General features: G+C 45.3%; 1 protein-coding gene across 3 annotated transcripts in view; it reads left to right on the top strand.

Moving 5' to 3' along the window:
• CAMK2A (calcium/calmodulin dependent protein kinase II alpha) overlaps positions 1-20,361 on the top strand; it is a 105,342-nt gene that overhangs the window by 13,693 nt on the left and 71,288 nt on the right. For all 3 annotated transcript variants that reach the window (XR_014153867.1, XR_014153868.1, XM_081851446.1), the window contains exon 2: positions 6,633-6,727. Coding sequence is in view for 1 of the 3 variants with exons in the window: in XM_081851446.1 (XP_081707572.1) it covers positions 6,633-6,727 (95 nt within the window). In the remaining 2 variants the exon portion in view is untranslated. The remainder of the gene's footprint in view (positions 1-6,632; positions 6,728-20,361) is intronic.

The following is a 20,361-nucleotide window of genomic DNA, read 5'->3' as shown; positions in this document are numbered from 1 at the left end:
TGTCTTGGCTTTCCTGGTTATAATGCTAGTGCTTCTGTCCCATTTTCTAACATTCCTTCCAGACTGCAGTACCTGTTGTGTTATGGAACGGTGTCTTTTATGAGCAAAATTCAGCCTGTCGTGCTGAATTTCATTCACACCTGTGGGGGTGGAGTCTGCAGTGGCTGCAGACATATATATATAATGGATTGTTTTTGCTTAACGGGTTTTCCATGGTAAGGGGAAATCCAGATCATATATATATATATAGAGAGAGAGAGAGAGAGAGAGAGGGAGGGAGGGGCTGGCATTTTGATGACAATGATGTCATGTGGTTGAGCAACAGCGAGTCCACAATAAACTCCCGCCTGGAAGCATCCTGTATAGCAGAGGTGAAGACTATTCTTTTCCACCAGAGCTTCTTTCTTAGTGATAATTTGCATTGCCATAGCAACTAGTCTCCAGCTATCTAGGGGACTCTCTGCAAGTTTGAGAAACCTGTGGCAGATGCTGTTGGGGGCTCCCCTCCCACCCCACCCCACCCCCAGTTCTGTAAATGCTGCTTTCTTTGCTTTCTTTTGTTGAAATCCTATCTGCATTGTTTGTTAACAGTGTTCTAGATATCTGGGCCAAATACCCTATTGGGAGATGGGGGGAGGTAGAATAGCTCTAGAGCTCTGCGAAGCTTCCCCAGTAAAGTGGGGCGGGTGGGGGGAACTTGTGCCATGGTGATAACATCATTTTGCATCATTGCATCCCCAGCTGTAAATATTCTGAGTGAGAGAAGAGGGAGGGGAGACTTGGAACTGCTATATTCAGGTCACGCTGGCTGGGGCTGATGGGATGGGAGTTGTAGTCCAAAATATCTGGAGGGCACCAGGATGTGGAAGGCAGTAGTTCTGGGTCGGTCACTTTGTATAGAACACATGGAAGGTACCAAGAGAAAGAGTGTGTATACTTGTGAGAAGCTCAAAGCTTTGCAGCCAGTGTAGTTTGTTAAGGGTTGCTTGGAATTGCAACTCGGTGAGAAGTTAACTGCAGGACCCAGAGTTCTTTGACGGAAATAATGTGCTTCCCAAGTGCTTTAAGGCTATCACGTGTATACAGCCACAATGAGCTTTAGAACCGAGAGGGAATTTGAATCTGAATTTCACATGGCCAAGCCTAGCGCTGCGTTACACTGGAGCAAAGCAGCTATGACAAGAACATGGAGGCAGGCAACTTGCAGTCTCATGCACAGCTTATTATACTTGCAAAGGCTCTGCGGGTATTAAAAGATTGCCATCTTTCCTTCCGCCCACTTGCCCTCCTACCCTAGCCAGGTACTGGAGCCCGTTGTGGAGAAATTGTCAGGGAATTGTTCTCACATCCCCCTCTCCTGCTGCTGGGAAAGCAGATGCGATTAAGACAAAAGCGCAGGGAAGGGAAACATAAAAGTAAAATCTTCAGGACCGAGAATGGATTGGTGGGCCCCTCTGTGGAGAAGAAATGCAACATTTATTTCCCTTCGTCCAAATTAAGCCCTTGGCCCTCTGGGTGAATGAGATATTAATAGTCCACTTCATACACAGGCAAAGAATAATTCTCAGGCTCCTACAGCAAAGACAGCCGGCAAGTACTCAGCCCCAGTCCCCTCTGTATAGTTAGTACAGCTACCTTAATTCTTCCAGAAGGGTCTCCTTTTTCCAAACCCCGCTCACTGCCAGGCCTGACTGCCATGTGACCCAGAACGATGGTTTCCAGCAGGGGCCCTTTGTGTGTGGGTTTGCTTTGCTACGTGAATTTCAATGAACATTTTGCTTCTGTTCCTCACACCCCGCCGCTTTCCTATTTGACTAAAGATTCATATTCATGCCCAAATTGCCCTCATCCTTCCACCCCACCGGGAAAATCAGTTACTCTCCATTCTCCTCAGAGGCTTTGGAGCCCCCTTTCCTGTGTTTATTCTTTTCCTTCTCTATATATGTTTTGCTGTGGGGAGAGATTGCTCTTGATGTTTGTAATTCCTATGCCCACCCCCTCCAGGCGAAATAGATTTGGCAGAAATAGCGCTAGATACAAAGGAGCGTGATTATTTCCCGACTAAATGGAAACTGGGTGCAGGGTGGGGGGAGAAGGGTGCCTCTGATATGTGGGCCTATTAGGGAGACAAGACGTGCAGACATCACACTTGGGGGTATTTCAAATAGGGGACTCATGATTTATACCTACTACGTATAATATCTAAAAAAGTGACTTACTCCTTCTCCCGTTTTAGTTATTTCTGTCTCTAGCCCCCAGAGTGCAGAATGAGACCTCTGCATCATAAAGGCCCACTTGAGAGACCCCCAGCAGCAAGGTCATTCCTGCACCACCACCCTGCACTGCATTTCAAGCCACATTTGCACAGAGTTGTTTGTGTAAGAGAGCTGGCAGGGATGTGTCCCCCGGATGCCTCCCAACCTCTTAGGTTCCCCCACCCCTCCAGCTCTGCTGTTCTTTAAGCTGTCGCCTGCGCTCATCTGGGCCAGTGCAGCGACTGTTAGGGTAATTTCACATTACCGCTTACTCCTCATTCACTTTTCTAATTGGATTGAACCTGGTATGAGGTTGGAGGGCGGCATCAAACAACAGTGTTCGTCAAGTAACTACAGGATCAATACAGATTGTGTGGATGTGGCTTCAGAAATCAGCCGTGGGAGCGCAATGGAACTGAAGTAAGTGGTACTAAGAACACCCCCCTACTTCCACCTTCCATTGCCCCCTGGATGCAGATCCCTAGACATTGTGAATGGCAAGTAGGATACTCTTGTGGTACCATCACTGCTTAATCTAAGCCAGGGATCACCAAGGAACATTCTGTGACACCATTATCAGTTGCTGGACCCATGAGTGGTTTTTGTTTTTGTTTTTGTTTATTCTGCAAAGGGTGCATTTTCACAGCACTAACATCTAGCCACCTCAGCTTAGGGAGAAGGGCTTGCAAGGCAGCGGTTGTGGCCCTCAGGCAGGTTTCAGTCCCAGCACTGCTTACTTTATGCCCTTGGCTGGTATGAGCCATGCCTCAGTTTCCCTTAGTCAAGCATAAAGTATAGCTTCAGTTCTGAGCTTCTTGCGATTCATCAGGAATCTGGTTTGCAGGCCCAGGTGCAGTGGAGCTGCAGGCAGTGGGGCCAAGGAAAGATGTAGAGGCAATAAGCACAGGACAACCAAAATGGGATTTAAACAGGCCACAACTTTATTGATTACAGGTGTCAGCAGTTTTTGGCCTAGGCATTGGGTGTGTATCTTGACTTAACCAGCCTGACTGCTGGTTGATTTTTGGCAAGGTTAACCAAAGTTAAGCATCACCCTATAACATACATCCAGTCAGGGCAACCCCTCCAAGTTCACTATTTGGGGGTGCTGTGGCCCATCAGCCCCTGTGTGGGCATCCAGACAGAAGCATCTCCCCAGAATCACCTTAAGGGGATATGCTGATCCCTTGGGGGGGGACACCCCCCATCCAATTAAACTAAGGATCCAACCCAATGTCATATCTGCCACCCGAGTGGCTAGGGCCTGAAACAAGTTGTTTATTATAAGTGGTTAAAGGCATAATAAAAAACAAGAAGGGTGAAGTATCTAATTAGGCACAAAGTCTTCTTTCCCTTAAGAGCATTCTCACACCTGTCTCTGTGGTCCTCTCCCATACCATTTGTGCACATGTGAATATTGTTAATGCAAAGTATAAAGAGGAATAGAGTGAAGGTTAGCCTGAATTTACACAAAGGTCGCTGTAGGGTTTTCCAGGAGTGATATTTGTGTGGGAAATGCAAGCGCCAGTTTAAACCTCACATCCGGAAACACCTTACCATTCAATTTTAGCACCACAGAGCCAAGAAATGACAAGATTCCCGCTGCAAATCTTATTTCCCAGGCAATGAATATAAGCGTACCTTCACAGCATGTCTCATTTCCTCCTTTGCCTCTACTAAGTATTAGCAAGAGGTAGTTAACTCTACTCGGTAAGGTGATTCTTCTATTTCTGCAGAGGAGGCTCAGGTTAACAGAAGCCAAGCTGTTTTAGAAACTAGCAGGCCACTTCTCCCTATAGGTAAATGGCACTGGTCAGGTCAAGGTTGAAAAAGTCAAAGCTTTGCTTTCTGGTTGAAAAGTAGCTGCCCATGAAGAGGAGAAAAGGACACGCATCTTCAGTCTTCTTCACCTCTGCTTTAATGTTTACCATCAGAGGCCAATGAAGTCTTGGCATCTACAAATCCACCAGGATATGAACTGCATGCCTGATGTGGAAGCATCCTGTAGGAAGCATGTTTCATAATACAGTTTCACTTGTGGGAAGCCTGGTGGCATCACAAATCATCATCTTCTTAGCAGAGCTCAAAGGGCTCTGCCTTTAACCCGCTCTTGCTTCTCTATGGAGCATTCCTTCTCCAGCCACTGTGGATGCACTAGCCTAATAAATGAAAACGACCAGTCCCATAAAAGACTGTGGTGCAGTGAAGTTGTCACAACAGTTAGGATCCCAAAGGGATGCAAAAAGTAAAGCAAGTTTTGTATACCTGTGGTTAGAGTTATGGGGTGGGGTACAAGTTTTATTTCCAAAGCTTGAACTTGCATGTACTTTAAGCCAGAAGGTAGTACAAACCCCCAATATCCACAAATTTGGGAATTACAGAAATATGCCACCCTCATTTCCCGAGTCCCCTAGACAAGCCTTCCTTGCACACCTTAAACTAGACACCTGTCCCCAGGTACAGAGGAGGATGTTGCCTCATCCCCAGTGCTGAAGAAGGATTCAGCTGTCAGCCCAATTGGATTCCATACATGGAGTGGAGGACACCACCATCTTTGCCTCTGACAGAAAAATATATCGGCCAGGCCTGCTTGACTGACAGGCACAAAACAAATTATATGAAATAAGCAAGACTATTCAAATTTTCTTAACCTGGCACAATTTATATAGACTGCAGAATGCAAGTTTCTATTTCTTTAACATGAGAATATTTTAGCCCTTGTAGCTGCTGTCACTATAATCTTTGCCACCAGGTCATGTTTTAAAATTTCAGCAACATCAGATTCAAGTTGGGTCTTTTGCACAAAAACTGCATTGGTGTCAATCTTTCCTTCATTAAAATGCATTATTATTGGCAGGCACTGACTGCCATTTGTACCAAGAGACATTTGATAAGACAGAAGGTGCTTAATGCTTTCCACCAGTGGAAAAAGTCACTATTCAGGGGGAGGGGGGAGAAGACAATGTGAAAAATTGGAAGGGGAAACATGCCAAATGCTTAAATGAAGGAGACAATTTGTCACTTTTTATAACAGGGATTTTTTTTCTTTATTACATCCACATTGCTGATTTTTCTTTCAAATGCCATTTGATTGGGAAAGCTTCCCTAAGTGGATCTAATGCACATTGAACCTCTCTGTTGGAAAAATCCCCACCCCTCACCTCACCCCAGTGTTTCTACTCAAGCTAGTTATCAATTTCCACTTCAGCCTTAGAGTATTGGGCAAAAGAGGGTTGCAGAGGGCTGGACTAGATTACCCCTGTGGTCCCTTCAGGTTCTACAATTCTATGATTCTATGAAGGTCATGAAACGAATGTGATACATATGTAAAACAGCCAGTTCTTCCCATTTCCCCCCCCCCCCACACTCAGAATGTGTCAAAGAGATAAGAAATGGCACTCATTTGGGGTAGGCAATGTGTTGAAGATAGAGGCAGAGCTAAGATTTGGCAGCTGTGGCAAAGGGGGAGAAAGGGAGGGAAGAGTGCTTTGGTGAAGGGGATTGAAGGGGGTAGGGGTTCAGATTAGGGTTTATCATAAGAAAAGGATGAACTGCTGCAACCTTCCTTCTAAACGCCTGACCATTCTCTAGAACAGTGGTTTTCAACCAGTGTGCTGGGGTGCCTTGAATGATGGTTGGGGTGCTGCGGGCAACATTGGCCTCTGTCCTTCTTCCCTTCCCTCCCTCCTCTGATTCCCTCTCACATCTCTGTCCCAAAGGCTTGCATAGCTGTTTGTTGCAGTAGCCCTGGCTACAAGCTCCCAGGGCGAATGGTGCTTCTGGAGCTGGCCAGGGGGTGCTTCTCAGGCCCCAGTGGGGTAGTGGGAGGAGGCACCTCTCTTTGGGGCAGGGGGGGTGCAGCTCAGAGACCAGGGACAGCAGCTGTGGCAAGGAGAGGGGAGAAGAGAGGAGGCTGAGGGAATACCCCACAAGGGAAGGTGTTCAAAAAGAGGTGAGGGGCTGCCAGCTCTGCAGGCAAGGGGTGACCTAACTGGGCTCCTGAGCCCCACAGGGGTGCCACAGAAAGAATGTAGTTGGTCAAGGGAGCTGTGGACCCAAAAAGGTTGAAAACCTCTGCTCTAGGTTTTAATGTGCTGTTAATAAAAAGAGGAGCATCAATGACTACTGATCATGATGGCTTTATACTACCTCCAGGATCAGAGGACACATCTGTTACCTTTTTGTCTTGCTTGTGGGCTTTCCAGAGGGCCACTGTGGGAAACAGGATGTGCACAGGCCTTTTGCCTCCACCAGCCTGGCTCTTCTTTTGAACATTCCCACTTTTAAACATGTAGGCATGTGGGGTACATGACTTTATTCAGCAAACATCTCATGTATTGGGGGTTTCTCCCTCTCTTCTCTTCTTCTCTCCAACAGAGGTGCTTTCTCAATTGTCAGGAGGTGTGTGAAGGTGTTGTCAGGACAAGAATATGCTGCCAAGATCATAAACACCAAGAAGCTCTCAGCTCGTGGTAGGTGCTGCCTGATCTTACTACATGTTGGAAAGGGATTCCTCAGACCTGTGTGCTGCAGTGAATGGCCTATATATTTTTACATGCTTTGGGAACTGATGTGGTGACAATTGCTACAAGCACATGTTTAAAGGAAGAAGTCTAGGCACACGTTTTCATACATGCTAGAACCATTACTTTTACCCATTCATCCATCCGTTTAGTGTAGGATCAGCTGGCACCTAGGAAGGTAATCCCCCCCCACCAGCTGTAGAACTAGAGTGGCCACATGCAAAACCCTGCATGTGTCTGAAAGCCATACTTTTCATCAACATTGATGCTCCATCTCCAACAACCCCTTTGCACCCTTCTTTCAATCCCTTAGGCCCAGCCCACAGGACAGCATTGAAAGCAAAAAAAACAACTTTGGATATTGTACGTTCCCACCTCCTTGAAACTGACACACAGTGAAGATGAGAAATGGAATGAGTATAGGACAGAGGGAATGGCCTTCTTGATCTGCTAGAGAGATATATATGGTTACTATCCCTTACAATCCTTGATCTAACATTTGAACTGCAAAGAATGCTACGTGGCTGGTTTTCCAGCCTTCCCACAACTAGGTGGTTGCTTTTCCCATTCTATGGATGGAGAACTGAGGCTCAGATAGTTTCTTGTTCTGAGGCTAGGTTTAAACTCATAGCTTTGGCCTGTGCACAGTAACTAGTGGCCACACTGTAACTAGTGGCCACACTGTCCGTTTAAGGCTTTTGAGGTTTGGGATTTTGTGCTGTCAACATAAGAGACAGACACAAGAAAGAGCAGCCAGCACCCAGTTCCCAAAGAGATTCTTTCTTCAGTTATAACAATCAGTTCAGGGTTTCTGAATTACAGGAACTTTGCAAAACTATTGATTCTATTACTGTGGCGAAACAACTCTAAAATTTTACAATCAATAGCCCTTCTTGCTTCTTGTGGCTAAAATCCAACTTTAATTGGTTTCTCCAATTACTTTTAAACTAGGTAAAATCAAGAGTGTTTTCGCACATCACTTTTGAGCCTCTGTCTCGCTATTGTTGCTAAGTGGCAGAGAGAGCAGAGGGACAGCATTTGCAATGCAAATAGGCATTCTGGTGAATATAAGTTTTACATTCATAATCATAAAGCCTGCTTTAAGAGCTGCTTTAGGTTTTGTGTATGAAAACACTCATAAGAAGCAAGTCATCTTTCCTCCAGGCATTTTTGAAGAGCACATTGTCTTATAAAACAGCAAACATACAGATAAGCCGCATCAGAGTAGCATTACATGGTGAAATCACCACTTGGATGGGTGTCAGTAAGCAGAGGCTTTGGAGAATGTCAAGCATCTCAGTTATGGCCTTGGTGATGGTTAATGCCCTGAGCTGCCTGCCTTCCAGTAGAAAAGCCATGTTCAAGGGCCAGTCAGAGCTCCTGTCTTCAAACCCACCCTTTGAACTGTCAAACCCTAAATGCTTGCTGGTGGCTCACCCTCATGCCCTCCCTAATTCAATCCCCAGGACAGGACTCATAAATTTGCATAGCATGATGTTTTCCCTCATGCTTCCTAATGCGACTTGAAGGAAGTTGCCACCACAGTTTCTGTATTTGTCAATCATACTTTGCATGCAGGAGGTCTGAGGTTCAAACTCATGGTGTGAAAGACCCCTGCATGAGGATCACTGCCAGTCAGAGTAATAGAATAATATTGATCAATAGGTTGATTCAGCAGCCACACTCAAAATATTATGTCTGCGCATAGCTCTTTTGTTTCTCCTTTTGTCTGAGTGGGCAAAGAACCCAGGAAGTCACATTCAACCATAGTTTCCCATTACATCTGAATTAGAATTACGGTTAATGGCTTCCAAACAAGCCAAGATCTGAAAACCAGCTTCATATTCTGGCTTGTTTGGATGCTGTTAACCATAGTTTTCTGGTTCAGATCTGACTGAAAGCTAGGGTTAAATGTGGCTTGTTTGCCCTTTCAGATAAAAGGAGCCTCAAAGCAGTTTGACATGGATGCATGAAGCTCATTAATATACAGACAACAACCATTTTGCACGGGGGTTGCATTCCTGAAACTGCCCCCCCCATTGGCATGTAAGCCTGTCCCCAACCCTGTGACACCCCCTTTTCTGTCTATATCTGGGTTGCAGCGATGCGATCTTTGAATGTATGCAAACCAGGAGTTGCATGTATACTTTTTTGCCCTTGCCTTTGACACCTGAGATGTTTTTAATACAGAATTTTAAATTTTTATAACCACCCACAGGACCTGCTAGTAAAGGGTAGGTAATAAATATAAAAATAACAACAAAGCTCATTAAGGCTTTGTCCAAACAAGCCCCAGTGTAAGGGAGCTTCATAAGCCTCTCCATTTACCTCTCTGTGCCGCCCTGGAGAAGTGGGATGGGCTGTCCGTCCTGCAGGCTCCCCATGCAGAGAGAGGGAATCTGGAAGGACTTATTTAGTCAGTTAATTAATATGTATTCTCCCAAACATGCCTGCTGTCAAGGGGATTCAAAATACCACCTTCCTTTTAAACCTATTAAAGTGGTGTGGCATTGACTCTAGAAAAGACACAGTCAATCAGTATTAACCTCATATTTTAAAAAGGTCACAACAGATTAATTAATGCGGTGGTTATAAACCTCTGCACAAGCAAGTGTTCAGCAGCAATGGAGCAGATTTCCCTCAGTCTTTAGGGGGAAGAAAAGCAGGGAGAGAGATATTGCTAAACATCCTTCTGCAAGAGATTCCTCGGCCAAAGATGCAGTGCCCTGGGCTTAAGCTGTGTCACAGAGCGTAGTCCGGGGACAGCAGCCAGCCAATTAGGTGACAGAGGAGCCAAAGAGAGGGAACCAGATTGTGTGCAATGAATTGCAAAAGGCAACTGAGGAAGTCAGAGGAAGCTGGGTGACAAACTGTCTGAGGCCGGGTCTCTGGGGTTTCTGTGACGGAGATCACCAGAGGGTGTGGAAGGCAGGCAGGTCAGCTGTAAGAGTTGCAGAGTTTGCTTCAGAGGGCAGAGACAACCTGGGGGCCCTGTACCTGCGAGAGAAGCATAATTTGAGACTCTGAGTTAACAGTGGTGCAAACAATGCCGTGTATGCTTAGTGCAAGTTGAAGAAAGCATGCTCATCGTAGTTTTTACCTGTAGAATAGGTTACTCTGAAAAATAACTGGGAAAAGGAAATGCCATTTGCACCCAGGTGGTGGGGCTCATAGTTCAATGGTTAGAGGACACGCTCTGTGCTCAGAAAAGCCCCGTGTTCGGTTTTCTGCATCTCTGGTGGAAAGGATCTCATGTTGCAGGACTGGGAAAGACGGCTTATTGAGGCCATTGGAGCCGCTGCTTGTCAGAGAATATGCTGGGCAAGATGGACCAATGCCCCAAATAAGTCCGTATGGAATTAGATCCCCAAATTTCAATTTTGGCACTCTGATTTACAGAAGACTGTATTCTAACTGAACGCCCACTCTGACAGTACTCTATTTGAAGGAGCCTTCTGTTCATAAAGTGTACAGACAAGTCCAGACTAAAGATAAGGAGCCATAAGAAGGGGAAGCAGCAGGGGCCTGAAAGTTGTTCATCAACAGTTGGCAGCTGGACAATAGTTTTAGCAGACACACAGGTCACCTGGTCAGTCTTCCCAACTGATGTATTGCATTTCTATTTCTAAATTTGTATATTATATAATAAAAATGTAGGAGTGCTGTCATGCTGCAGTTTGCTTGGCCACAGAAAGGTGGCACTGCAAACCACAGTATGATGAAAGGCGGTGGGTGAATCATGGAGGGACAGCCAGAACAGGCTGCTGCAGCTCCCGCCCCCTGCCCCAATCCACAGGCTCCTTCGCCTGCCACTCCTGGGGCCCCTGTCTCCAGGATCCACACTTGTAGGCTAACTCGCACCCCTGCTGGCCAGCTTCGTCCTCCTCAGCCCACTTGGGGCTCTGCTGCTTCTGCCACCACCATTTAGGATGATGAGTTGGGCTGTCAGGAGCAGCAGTACAGGAAGGAGGAAGGTGGCCAGTGGCTAACCCCTCTGGTAATCTGCTGCCGCCACCACCGCCACCACTGTATCTGGTGGTATATTACGTGAAAAATGTGTATATATTAGCACGTGCAAATTTCATGCAAATCTGTCTCTTCTGTTTTGGTGATGCATTTCCTCTTTTTTAGTGATAGGTAAGTGGCCACCCTAGCTAGACCAGACGGACTGGCTCCTATTGGAAATATTAGATGCTCTTGTAACAAGTTGAGGAGTTGCCGCCCACTACTATTTCAGGTCTGTGCCTGTTCCAACAGTTCTCCAATTCATTGAGGGTGCATGATATAACTGAGACTTCTAATGCACTGAGACCTTTGGGCATGTGCTGGAGGCCAAGGGTGGCCAGGGATGTCCTTAGCCATGTTTTAGGTGTCTTTGTACATATGCTGATTATAGAACCCATTCCAAATCATCTAATCTAAACTGGAGTTCAGGTAGACAGAAATGGTCTCATTCTAAAATATGCCAGAACTACTCATATCATAGTGTACTGCACCTACCTTTGGCTGTTTAGCATTGAGTTAATGCTGAGGAAACATTTTCATTTGGTAACCACAGTTATTACTTGTTTACTTGCAAAACTGCTGTAGACTATAGAGCTTTCTCTGGTATCTCCAGTCAATGAACTAATGAGAGGCAAGCCAGGGGATAATAAGCCTATCACAGGTGTCTGCTCCTGCTTAAGGTGATTTTGTGAAGTGTTCCCTATAATAACTATACATGTCAGGAGCAGAATGTATGCATAGGCAAAAAGAGGAATATTACTTTGTTAAATAGTGCTAATCATTCCTGGATCAAAGGTTTAAAAAGCCATATGTTATAGATTTTATTTTATTTTTCTTCTGTTGAAGCTTGTTTTACATCAGTGGATAGTAAGGAAAATGGAAACCCTAATAAACTCTCCCTTTGTTCTGCCTTTCCTTTTAATTTGCATTTACTACTCTCTCTAGCTCTCTTCAGGGGGAAAAATGAGTGGGCTTGACAAAGTGATAATTACCGAAGGAACATTATCAGTCTGTGTTATGAAGCAAGGTTAGCAAGCCTACAGTGGCCTTTTTTGATCTTAAAACCCCATCAACCTGTACCAACAAAGCCATGACAGTCTGTTACACAGAGCTTCCTCTCACATAGTTTTTGACATAATTATGTGAATTTGTGTTCTCAGCATCACAATATGCCATCTTTGATCAGGAACCATGCAAATGTGTGGAACTATTTCTCACCAATGTGGGGATAGCTCCAGGCGTTCAGTGGAAACACTCTGCATTTGGACCTCACCATAGTTGGTTCCAGCTGTTATTTCTAAGAATTTACTTTGCGTTTGACTTTCATCCTCCCCAAATCATGCATTTTTTCTGGATTTTCTGGATTGAGTTTCAGAAGCACAGAGTACATGCCTTTGGTTACAGGACTAGTTGGCGACATAGGCCAATATGAAGAGATGAATTGGGGGGGGGGGAATTAACAACAACAACAAAAAACAACAACCAGGATGATGGAGTGATATCATTTTTAACTAATCTCATACCTGTTTTCTTGGAATGGCTGTTGTCAGAGCTGCCTCTAGGTCCCAGCTCACAGAGGACCAACGCCAGGCTGATGTTATGTACAAAAGTCTTTATTGAAGTTTAATTTCCATTTCAAAGCCAGAGCGTGCAGCCCTACGTCTAGACTCTAGATCGGCGAAGTCCCGTCTGAGTCTCCGCCCCTTCCACACCAGTTTAAGATCCTAGCCCTGCTCCACCTCCTGCGCTGCTCTCTTCTCCTCTGGGTCCTCCTGCCCTCTGGGGCATTGCCCTTTCTGGACTCTTCCGACGCTGAGTCGCTTAGCTCCTCCCCCTGCCTCCAGCGTGCTTTAGGACCCGGTTCCCAATCCTCACTCTCTGCTGTCCCGCGCTCCTGTACATTTGAACTTGCTTCTCGCGCCAACCCAGTGACCTTTCTCCTAACCGTTACACTACTTCTATCACTGCTTCCCTCTTCCGTGACACTGGCCGGATCTGACCTCCCTTCCGTTGTCCGACTCTCCGAGGGAGGTGTGGTAGGCTCTGCCTCGTCTCCTCTCCCTGGTGGGGAAAGCACTGGCCCCGATGCCTGGGACTCTTCCCCCCCACACTGCTCTGGTGGGGAAGCTGGTCCTGATTTCCAACTACTGCTCTGGGAGTCCCTGCTGCCCCCTTGCTCCTGGGGCGTTCCCCTTGGGACCCCCCTGCCCCTGGCCACTGGCACTCCCTTCTGTGAATCTTCCGATTCGCTGGAGAGGCTCATGGAATCCCTCGGACCACTGTCCCCTCCTACGCTCCCTTCGGATTCCTCCCCCTCGCTCTCCATCTCCCATCTTCCCTGTGCCTCAGCTCCTGAGCCCCTGACAGCTGTATATTTTACATTTCTAACATAAAAAATATCTCTCTCTCAACAAACTGAGTGGAGATGAAAAGCACAGTAATATTAGAAAGAAATATCCAAATTCAATGGCTTGGGCATTCAGGCCAATAGGTTGCTCAGTCTATCCAGGATTGACACTTGACAAACACATATCAAAAGCAGGATAGAAAAATAAACATCCAATGGTTTATATTGCTGGGTTTTCCCTTTTATCCTTTTGAATGGGTTTGAGCAGAGAGACTGTGGGCATGCCCAGGTGTCATTTTTATTGTGCATTTATGATTATTTATGTTCAGATGGTATTGGGGCATTTATACGGGATCTCACTTTCAACACTGTTTACATTTGCAAAAGTTTCAGGGCAGACATAATGCTTCATTTCCAACCAGTGCATGTCCCATAACTTCCTGATAAAATCCTGTAATTTTTCAAACCAGAAATGTTTCAGGGTTGCTGTTTTTTTGAGGTGTATGTCCTGTTTTTGTTGTGCTATAGTGGCGTGAGAGTGCTTTTCTTAGATGACAAAATTGAGGAAGCATTGCAACAACCAATAAAGCAGAAGTATGTGTGGTTGGTCTAGTATATGTCCCCCACTAGTGTATTATTATTGCGTTCCTGTTATGTTGCAGAATCCACCCTGTCCCAGTTCAATATTCAAAGGCTCATGATTCTGAAAAGGCAAATGAAAGATTATGCATAAAGTGTTTGTGGTTATATATACAGTTTCCATGCAAAGCATTCAAGGCTGATGGGTTCCCAGTACAATGGGCCTATCTTGTCTTGGTAGCCTACAAGGGCAGGACAAAGCCAATGGAGGTATGGGTCACCAAGCGCCCCCCCCCCCACCTCCAAATGGAATCCAGTGTTATTTCTGTTTAAAATCAAGTATAGCATTCCAGTGGCTTCCACATCACACATATCACTTTACCTGGATCAGAAAAATTAACAAAAAGCTCTTTAAGGTTAACTTGATTTTTTTCAGGGAATGGCACAAGTATGTATTTGTCAGCACTGAATTCCTTGACTCTCCACTTGCTCAGCTAGCAAAACAGCTATTTCACTCCTCAATCCACTCACCATTTGAAAGTCTTCCGACTTTTATTCCTTTTGTGCTATAAATCAGGAAGCTGCCCATTCAGCTCTTTCTTGGTGGCCTTAGCAAGGCATTCTCTCTAAGCTTCAGTGTACCCTACTTACTATATGGGGATAATAACACTCCTTCACCTTACGTTGTTGTCGTGAAGGTTACAACATGATAATGCACGTTGGAAGTGCTTTACAAATGCCGCATATTACGATACTTATTATTAGCATTTGCTGAAACTTTTCTTCTTCTTTTGGAATGTTTAGAGAGGACTGTAGGCTTAATTCCTTTTGGATTGTATGTGCGCAATACATTTAAATTACAGTGGTACCTTGGTTGTCAAACTCTTTGGTACTTGTACGTTTTGGCTCCCAAACACCGCAAACCCAGAAGTGAGTGTTCTGGTTTGTGAACGTTCTTTGGGACCTGAACGTCCGATGCTGCTTCCACAGCTTCTGATCTGAGTGCAGGAAGCTCCTGCAGCCAATTGAAAGCCGCGCCTTGGTTTTCGAATGTTTTTGGAAGTCGAACAGACTTCCGGAACAGATTCCTTTCAAGAACCAAGGTATGACTGTACATTTAAACACATCCCACCCAAAGAATCCTGGGTATTGTGGTCTGTTAAAAGAGTGCTGGGAATCTGGCCAGGTCCAATACATTTTGGCACTTGAGGTGAACCACAAAATGGCATCCCCCTCCCCTCCAGAGAAAAAAGATGAGTGAAGATCTACATCAGGAACAAGGGGGGAATAAAGATCTGCATCAGGATCTCGACTGCTACATAGTCTTTGCTGTGCCTTATTCTCAAAAAAAGCACAAACCCTGGGTAAGCGCCTGGAGCCCCTGGAATCTCGCACTGCTCATGGAGATTGGGGTGGCTTGTATCACTACTGTTATGCCCTATACTCCCTATAGAGCTATATAAATTACAGCATAGCAGTCCATAAGTTGGCTTTTTCATTGCCATTCCCAGGAGTTTAGATTCATGATTTCCACCTCTGCATACTTGAGAGCCGCAGGCTTAAGCTGCTAGTCATTTCTCTTGGGAGTTATCCCAGCAGCACTCCATCAATACCCATTTCTTGTGGCAGCTTAGTTTGATGTTTTCTGTCAATATCAGGCAGGCTGCGTGTCAGAAAGGAAATGCCTCTAAATGCAACTTTGGGGGAGTTTGAGAGTCAGAGGACAAAAGCCTTCTAGCTATGGAAGATTTATTGGTTGGAGCTCTAAGCTGGGAGGAACTGCATTGTGTTTCATAACTGGATGGCATTCAATGTAGAGCATATGAAACTGAATTGAGCTTTATATAATGCGTTTCATACCCGAGGTGTCAATACGCTTTGTAAGGCAGTGAGTAGGAGCAGTAAGTGTGCAAGCAAACAAGAGGAGCCTGTATGTGCGCAGCTGTCACTCAAATGCAGCTTTTAAACTTTCCTTCTTGCAAATGGAAGGACTGGCCCAAGGCATCGTCAATTATTTTCCTCCCAATAATTTTCACAAGTTCCTCAACTCCCACCTGAAGAATCAGAGAAACATACTGGGGGTTTTTCTGACATCCTATTTACTGTATATGGTTGCCAGCCAAAAGAAGCATCTTGAATTCCGCGCATTGCACGTGAAGAGGCAGCGTTAATGGGGAAGGAATGGCTGGTGCCTGTGTGCTGCTGCTTCTTTTGGGATTCATTTTGACTTTGTTTTCTGAAAATTCAAAGTGGGGGCGTTCCCTTCAGCAGAGCTGCTAGTACTTAATTAGTGTGAATAAGAAGCCTGGAAATGGGCAAAGCTTTCCCTTTGTTTCTTCATGACACCATTATTCATCTCTCCAAAAGGTAAAAAAGAATGAAATAAAGGAGCTACTTTCAGGCCCCCAAAATAGAGCAGTACTTTGCAGGCTTCCCACACACAGCCCTGCCAGTGTAACACAATCCCCAGAAACCACAGCATTGCAGATCTTCCAGCCTTGGTTCATTGCAGTCTGCTGGAGAGACCAACCTGGTCCTCCCACCTCCCAAGTAGCTTCAACCGGTGGGGTGAAGTGGACAAGTATGCTAGACTGCAACCAAAGAGACCTGTGTTCAAATCCATGAACTTCACTGAGTGACCTTGGTCCAGTTGCTCACTCTTAGACTTAAACCGACTGCTTGTGTTGAGAATGAAGTGAGAAAAATGCAGGCATGATGGAGCACTGGAAGAGGGAGAAGCCTCTGCTGGCAATTAGTTTAGATTTCTGGAAAGGATGAGGGCGTGGCAGAAGAAGAGGAGAAAGGGTGTATGTGGGTGGTGGAGGGGTGGCAGAGAGAGGGAGAGAGGCGGTTGGTGTATTCACTGCTGGCATGGGGCTATGTGGTCATTGACATAAAAACCAGACCATTGATCTATCCGACTCAGTATTGTCTACACTGACTGGTGGCAGCTCTGCAGGGTTTCTGAGTGGGAACGTTCCCTGCTGTACCTGGAGATGCCGGGGATTGAATTTGGGACCTTCTGCATGCAAAACAGATGCATGACACTTCCCCATAGAGGACAGGTGTCTGCTGCATGATGTATCACATTCATCATATCCAGCCACAAGGTGTACTAGATTTATAAAAGATTCACTTGTCCGGGTTGTTCTGGTGACCTGGAAGGCTGAAGGAGCCATTTAGACCTGGGCATTGCACATCCTGCAGATACATTCACTCCAGACATATTTCACAGGTTTATTAGTATTATTGGCTGGTAAAATATTGTGTGTAGACACTGGCATATCGAGTCCTTTTCATTTCTAACTCAACTTCTTCCAAAATGTTATGGCGCAGGACTTAGATAACTTGCTGCCACTGAGAGCAGATGGTGTGATTCTTCTGAAGGGTGCGCCCTCCTGGACTGAGTGCTTCGATGCTCCATGTGAATGCAAGTTGGCAGCAGGCAAGGGAAGGAAGCACAGCAGTCTCCAGATCTTTCAGGAAGCACAGATTGAGTTACATTATTTCTTTCCTCTCCACCTTAATCCATCCCCCGTTATTTTTAAAATCTCTCCCCCCCCCTTTTCCCTCTTCTCAGACTCACAGGAGTACATCCTTATAGCAAGAAACATCTACAGTCCTCTGTGCATTTACTCAAGAGCAAATTCTGCTGTGCTCAACGGGGCTTAGCCCCAAGCAAGTTTGTTTCAGATTGCTGCCTTAGGTGCAATTCAGATGAAACAGGCAACCATGGTGTCTCACTGTGTGAACAAGGCAGGGTGAGCCTTGACTTCCCGTTCAACTCCTGTTTCATGCACTGGATTAGAAAATTGCTGCAGGAAATTATATTCACAGAAAACAAATATTTCCCCAGTTATTGGTGATGTCCAAACTCAAGGAACTGTAGTTTAAAATATAATTACAGTGGTACCTTGGGTTACATACGCTTCAGGTTACATACGCTTCAGGTTACAGACTCCGCTAACCCAGAAATATTATCTCGGGTTAAGAACTTTGCTTCAGGATTAGTGAGAATTGCCAGGATCTAACTGGGCTGGGATTGAACTAAATTGTTGCATGCATGGAACAGAGTTGGCTCATGCAACTGGACTTTCCCCCTCCATCTCCTCGTCTCATGCACCTCCTAAATATACTTTTTTGGGGTTTTTTTTTGGGGGGGGGACCCAGAACAGGTTTAGGTTTCAGATACAGACTTGCTTTCACTGCTCACAGTTTACAAACCACAGTTTCGCATTTCAATGAACTATGATTAGTTTAAAACTCGTAACTGGATGTTCCCAATCTCCTTCTCTGTGTGAGGGAGGGAGGTGGTGGGAAATAAGAACCTGAGGTTTGCTGTGGTTCATTTGCATAGCAGAAAAATACACTGCTAAACACTGTCTGAATCAAGGCTTAAGTGTACTTTGCAAATGACCTTGGATAAATAGCTATTGATGCATGCAATCCTTTTAAAGTCGGCAGGACAATATTCCTGGATAGTCTGCTCCAAGGCCGCTACTAAACTATTGCTGTGCCTCTGCAGGCTACCTGGGGAACTAGGTAAGGGGACAGCATCATTAGAGGCATTTTGGCTGTCAGGGAGAGAGTGGGATGCAGGCCAGGTTCACCAGCTGCAGCTTCCCTCTCATTAGGGTCCAGCAGTCACCCAAGTAAATTGCAAGCTTCAAAGGTAGCTGGTTGCAGTGTAAGAAAAAGTCCTGCTAGTTCATGCCAATGGCTCATCTAGTCCAGCATTCTGTTCTCACAGTGGCCAACCAGGTGCCTATGGGAAGCCTGAAAGCAGGAAATCCTTGCTTTTTACTTGCCCCTTTAACAGCACAATTAGACTGCAAAGCACCCTCTCCCTCGCTGCAATCTGACAGGCAGTGGAATGGACTCTCCCTTATAATGCATAGCGTGTCCTGTCTTAAGTATAGCCTGCACACCTCTTTCACCCACAGAACCCTGCAGAGGGCAGGGTACAATAATAAGAATATTCTGCTCACTGATCCTGTACAATACCTGTTCTTCAGAGCAATCCTCTTTCAGGTGGTCAGGACACTTGCATATATGAATGCATGAAAATTTGTGCTGAATCAGACCAGAAGACTCATCTGCTACACTATTCTGCTTCCCACCATGGCTAACCAGATGCCTATGGAAAGTCCATAAAAGCAGAACGTGAATGCAATGGTGTTCTCCCATTCATGTTCCTCAGTGACTGGTGTTCAAAGGCATGCTGCTTCTGATCCTGGAATTAGTATATCACGACGAGCAGCCATTGGTCATCTTATCACCCACAGGTTTTTCTAAGCCCATGTTGAAGCCACCTAAATTGGTGGCTAGCACCATGTCTTGTGGCAGTTGCATTCTAGCTATGTGCTGCGTGAATCATAGAATTGCAGAGTTGGAAGGGACCCTGAGGATCATTTAGTCCAACCCCCTGCAGTGCAGGGATTTGCAGCTGTTTCCTATGGGGAGCAAACCTACAACCTTAGCATATCAGCACCACTGTCTAACTAACTGAGCTATCTAGCTGATTGATGTCAAGAAGTATGGTACTTCCTTTTCTCCTGATTCTCCCACCATTCAGCTTCATTGAATGAGCCCGGATTTCAGCATTAGGAAAAGGGGTGGGGGAGGTAATCTGTCCACTGTCTCCATAATATACATAATTTTATACCCCAAATCATCTTTTTCTCGATGCCTTGGATTGTGATTATAAAAGATGCATAACATGAATTAATGTAGGGTATTATTTTCCCTTTTCTTCCCCTTTATCCCTTCTACTTCTCTCTCCCCCCACATTTGTATCTGTTCATTCAATGTTGTTTGTATTTTGTCTTTATTTTAAAAATTAAAGTTTTCTTTTTCTTAAAGTTTATTCCTAAACTGAAAAGCCCCAAAATGTTGCAACCATTCTGGGAATTGCTGCAGCTCCTTGATCATTTTGGCTGCTCTTTTTTGCACCTTTCTGAGCAGCTCTAGAATATTATTTTTGAGGTGCTGGACCTTCAACAGGCATCCTGGTGAATAGGTTGCTGCATAGACAGAGATGTGCTGAGAGGAAGGCCGAAGGCGAGTGGTTAGGTGTATTGCTTTAGATAAGTAAAGTACAGTAGTGGGAGAGAGGTGGAAAATGCAGGATTTGCGTTCCTTCCAGGTCAAAAGGGTGTTTTGAGTAAAGGAATAAAGGAGGCTTTTCAATTAGCCGACTAGTTTAAAAACTAAACTCCCCCACATATTACCATTATTCACTTGCCATCAAACGCGGAGACCATTGTTTCAAGCGACATGTGCAGTACCCAGAAATCAGTAGCTTTACATATTCATAAGCAGAAGGTTCCCTGCTGCCCTGCCATGCTTCATGGTGACACCAGCTTTTGTTTGAATAAAGAGGGATTCCCCCTGCCTCTTCCCGCCTCCCACCCCCAGTGCAGATCCTGCCAAAGGACATGGTGACATGCTGTACTTAGAAACTCCCTTTCCCATTTCCTTCTACAGTTTCTGTTTGGATTGGTTGTTTTTTTAATGTACAGATTTTAATCTGTTTTTTAAAAAATTATTAATGCGTCCAGGGACTGGTAGCAAGAGGGAACTATCATCCATAGGTACTTGTGAATATGCATATGTGAAAAGTTATTGAGACCTTTCAATGCCTCTGGTTGTG

The sequence above is a fragment of the Podarcis erhardii genome (assembly GCF_964252035.2).
Source record: "Podarcis erhardii genome assembly, chromosome: 2".
Taxonomy (NCBI): Eukaryota; Metazoa; Chordata; class Lepidosauria; order Squamata; family Lacertidae; genus Podarcis; species Podarcis erhardii.
The sequence above is the reverse complement of the archived record's forward strand: the minus strand, read 5'-3'. Positions and strand labels throughout refer to the sequence as shown.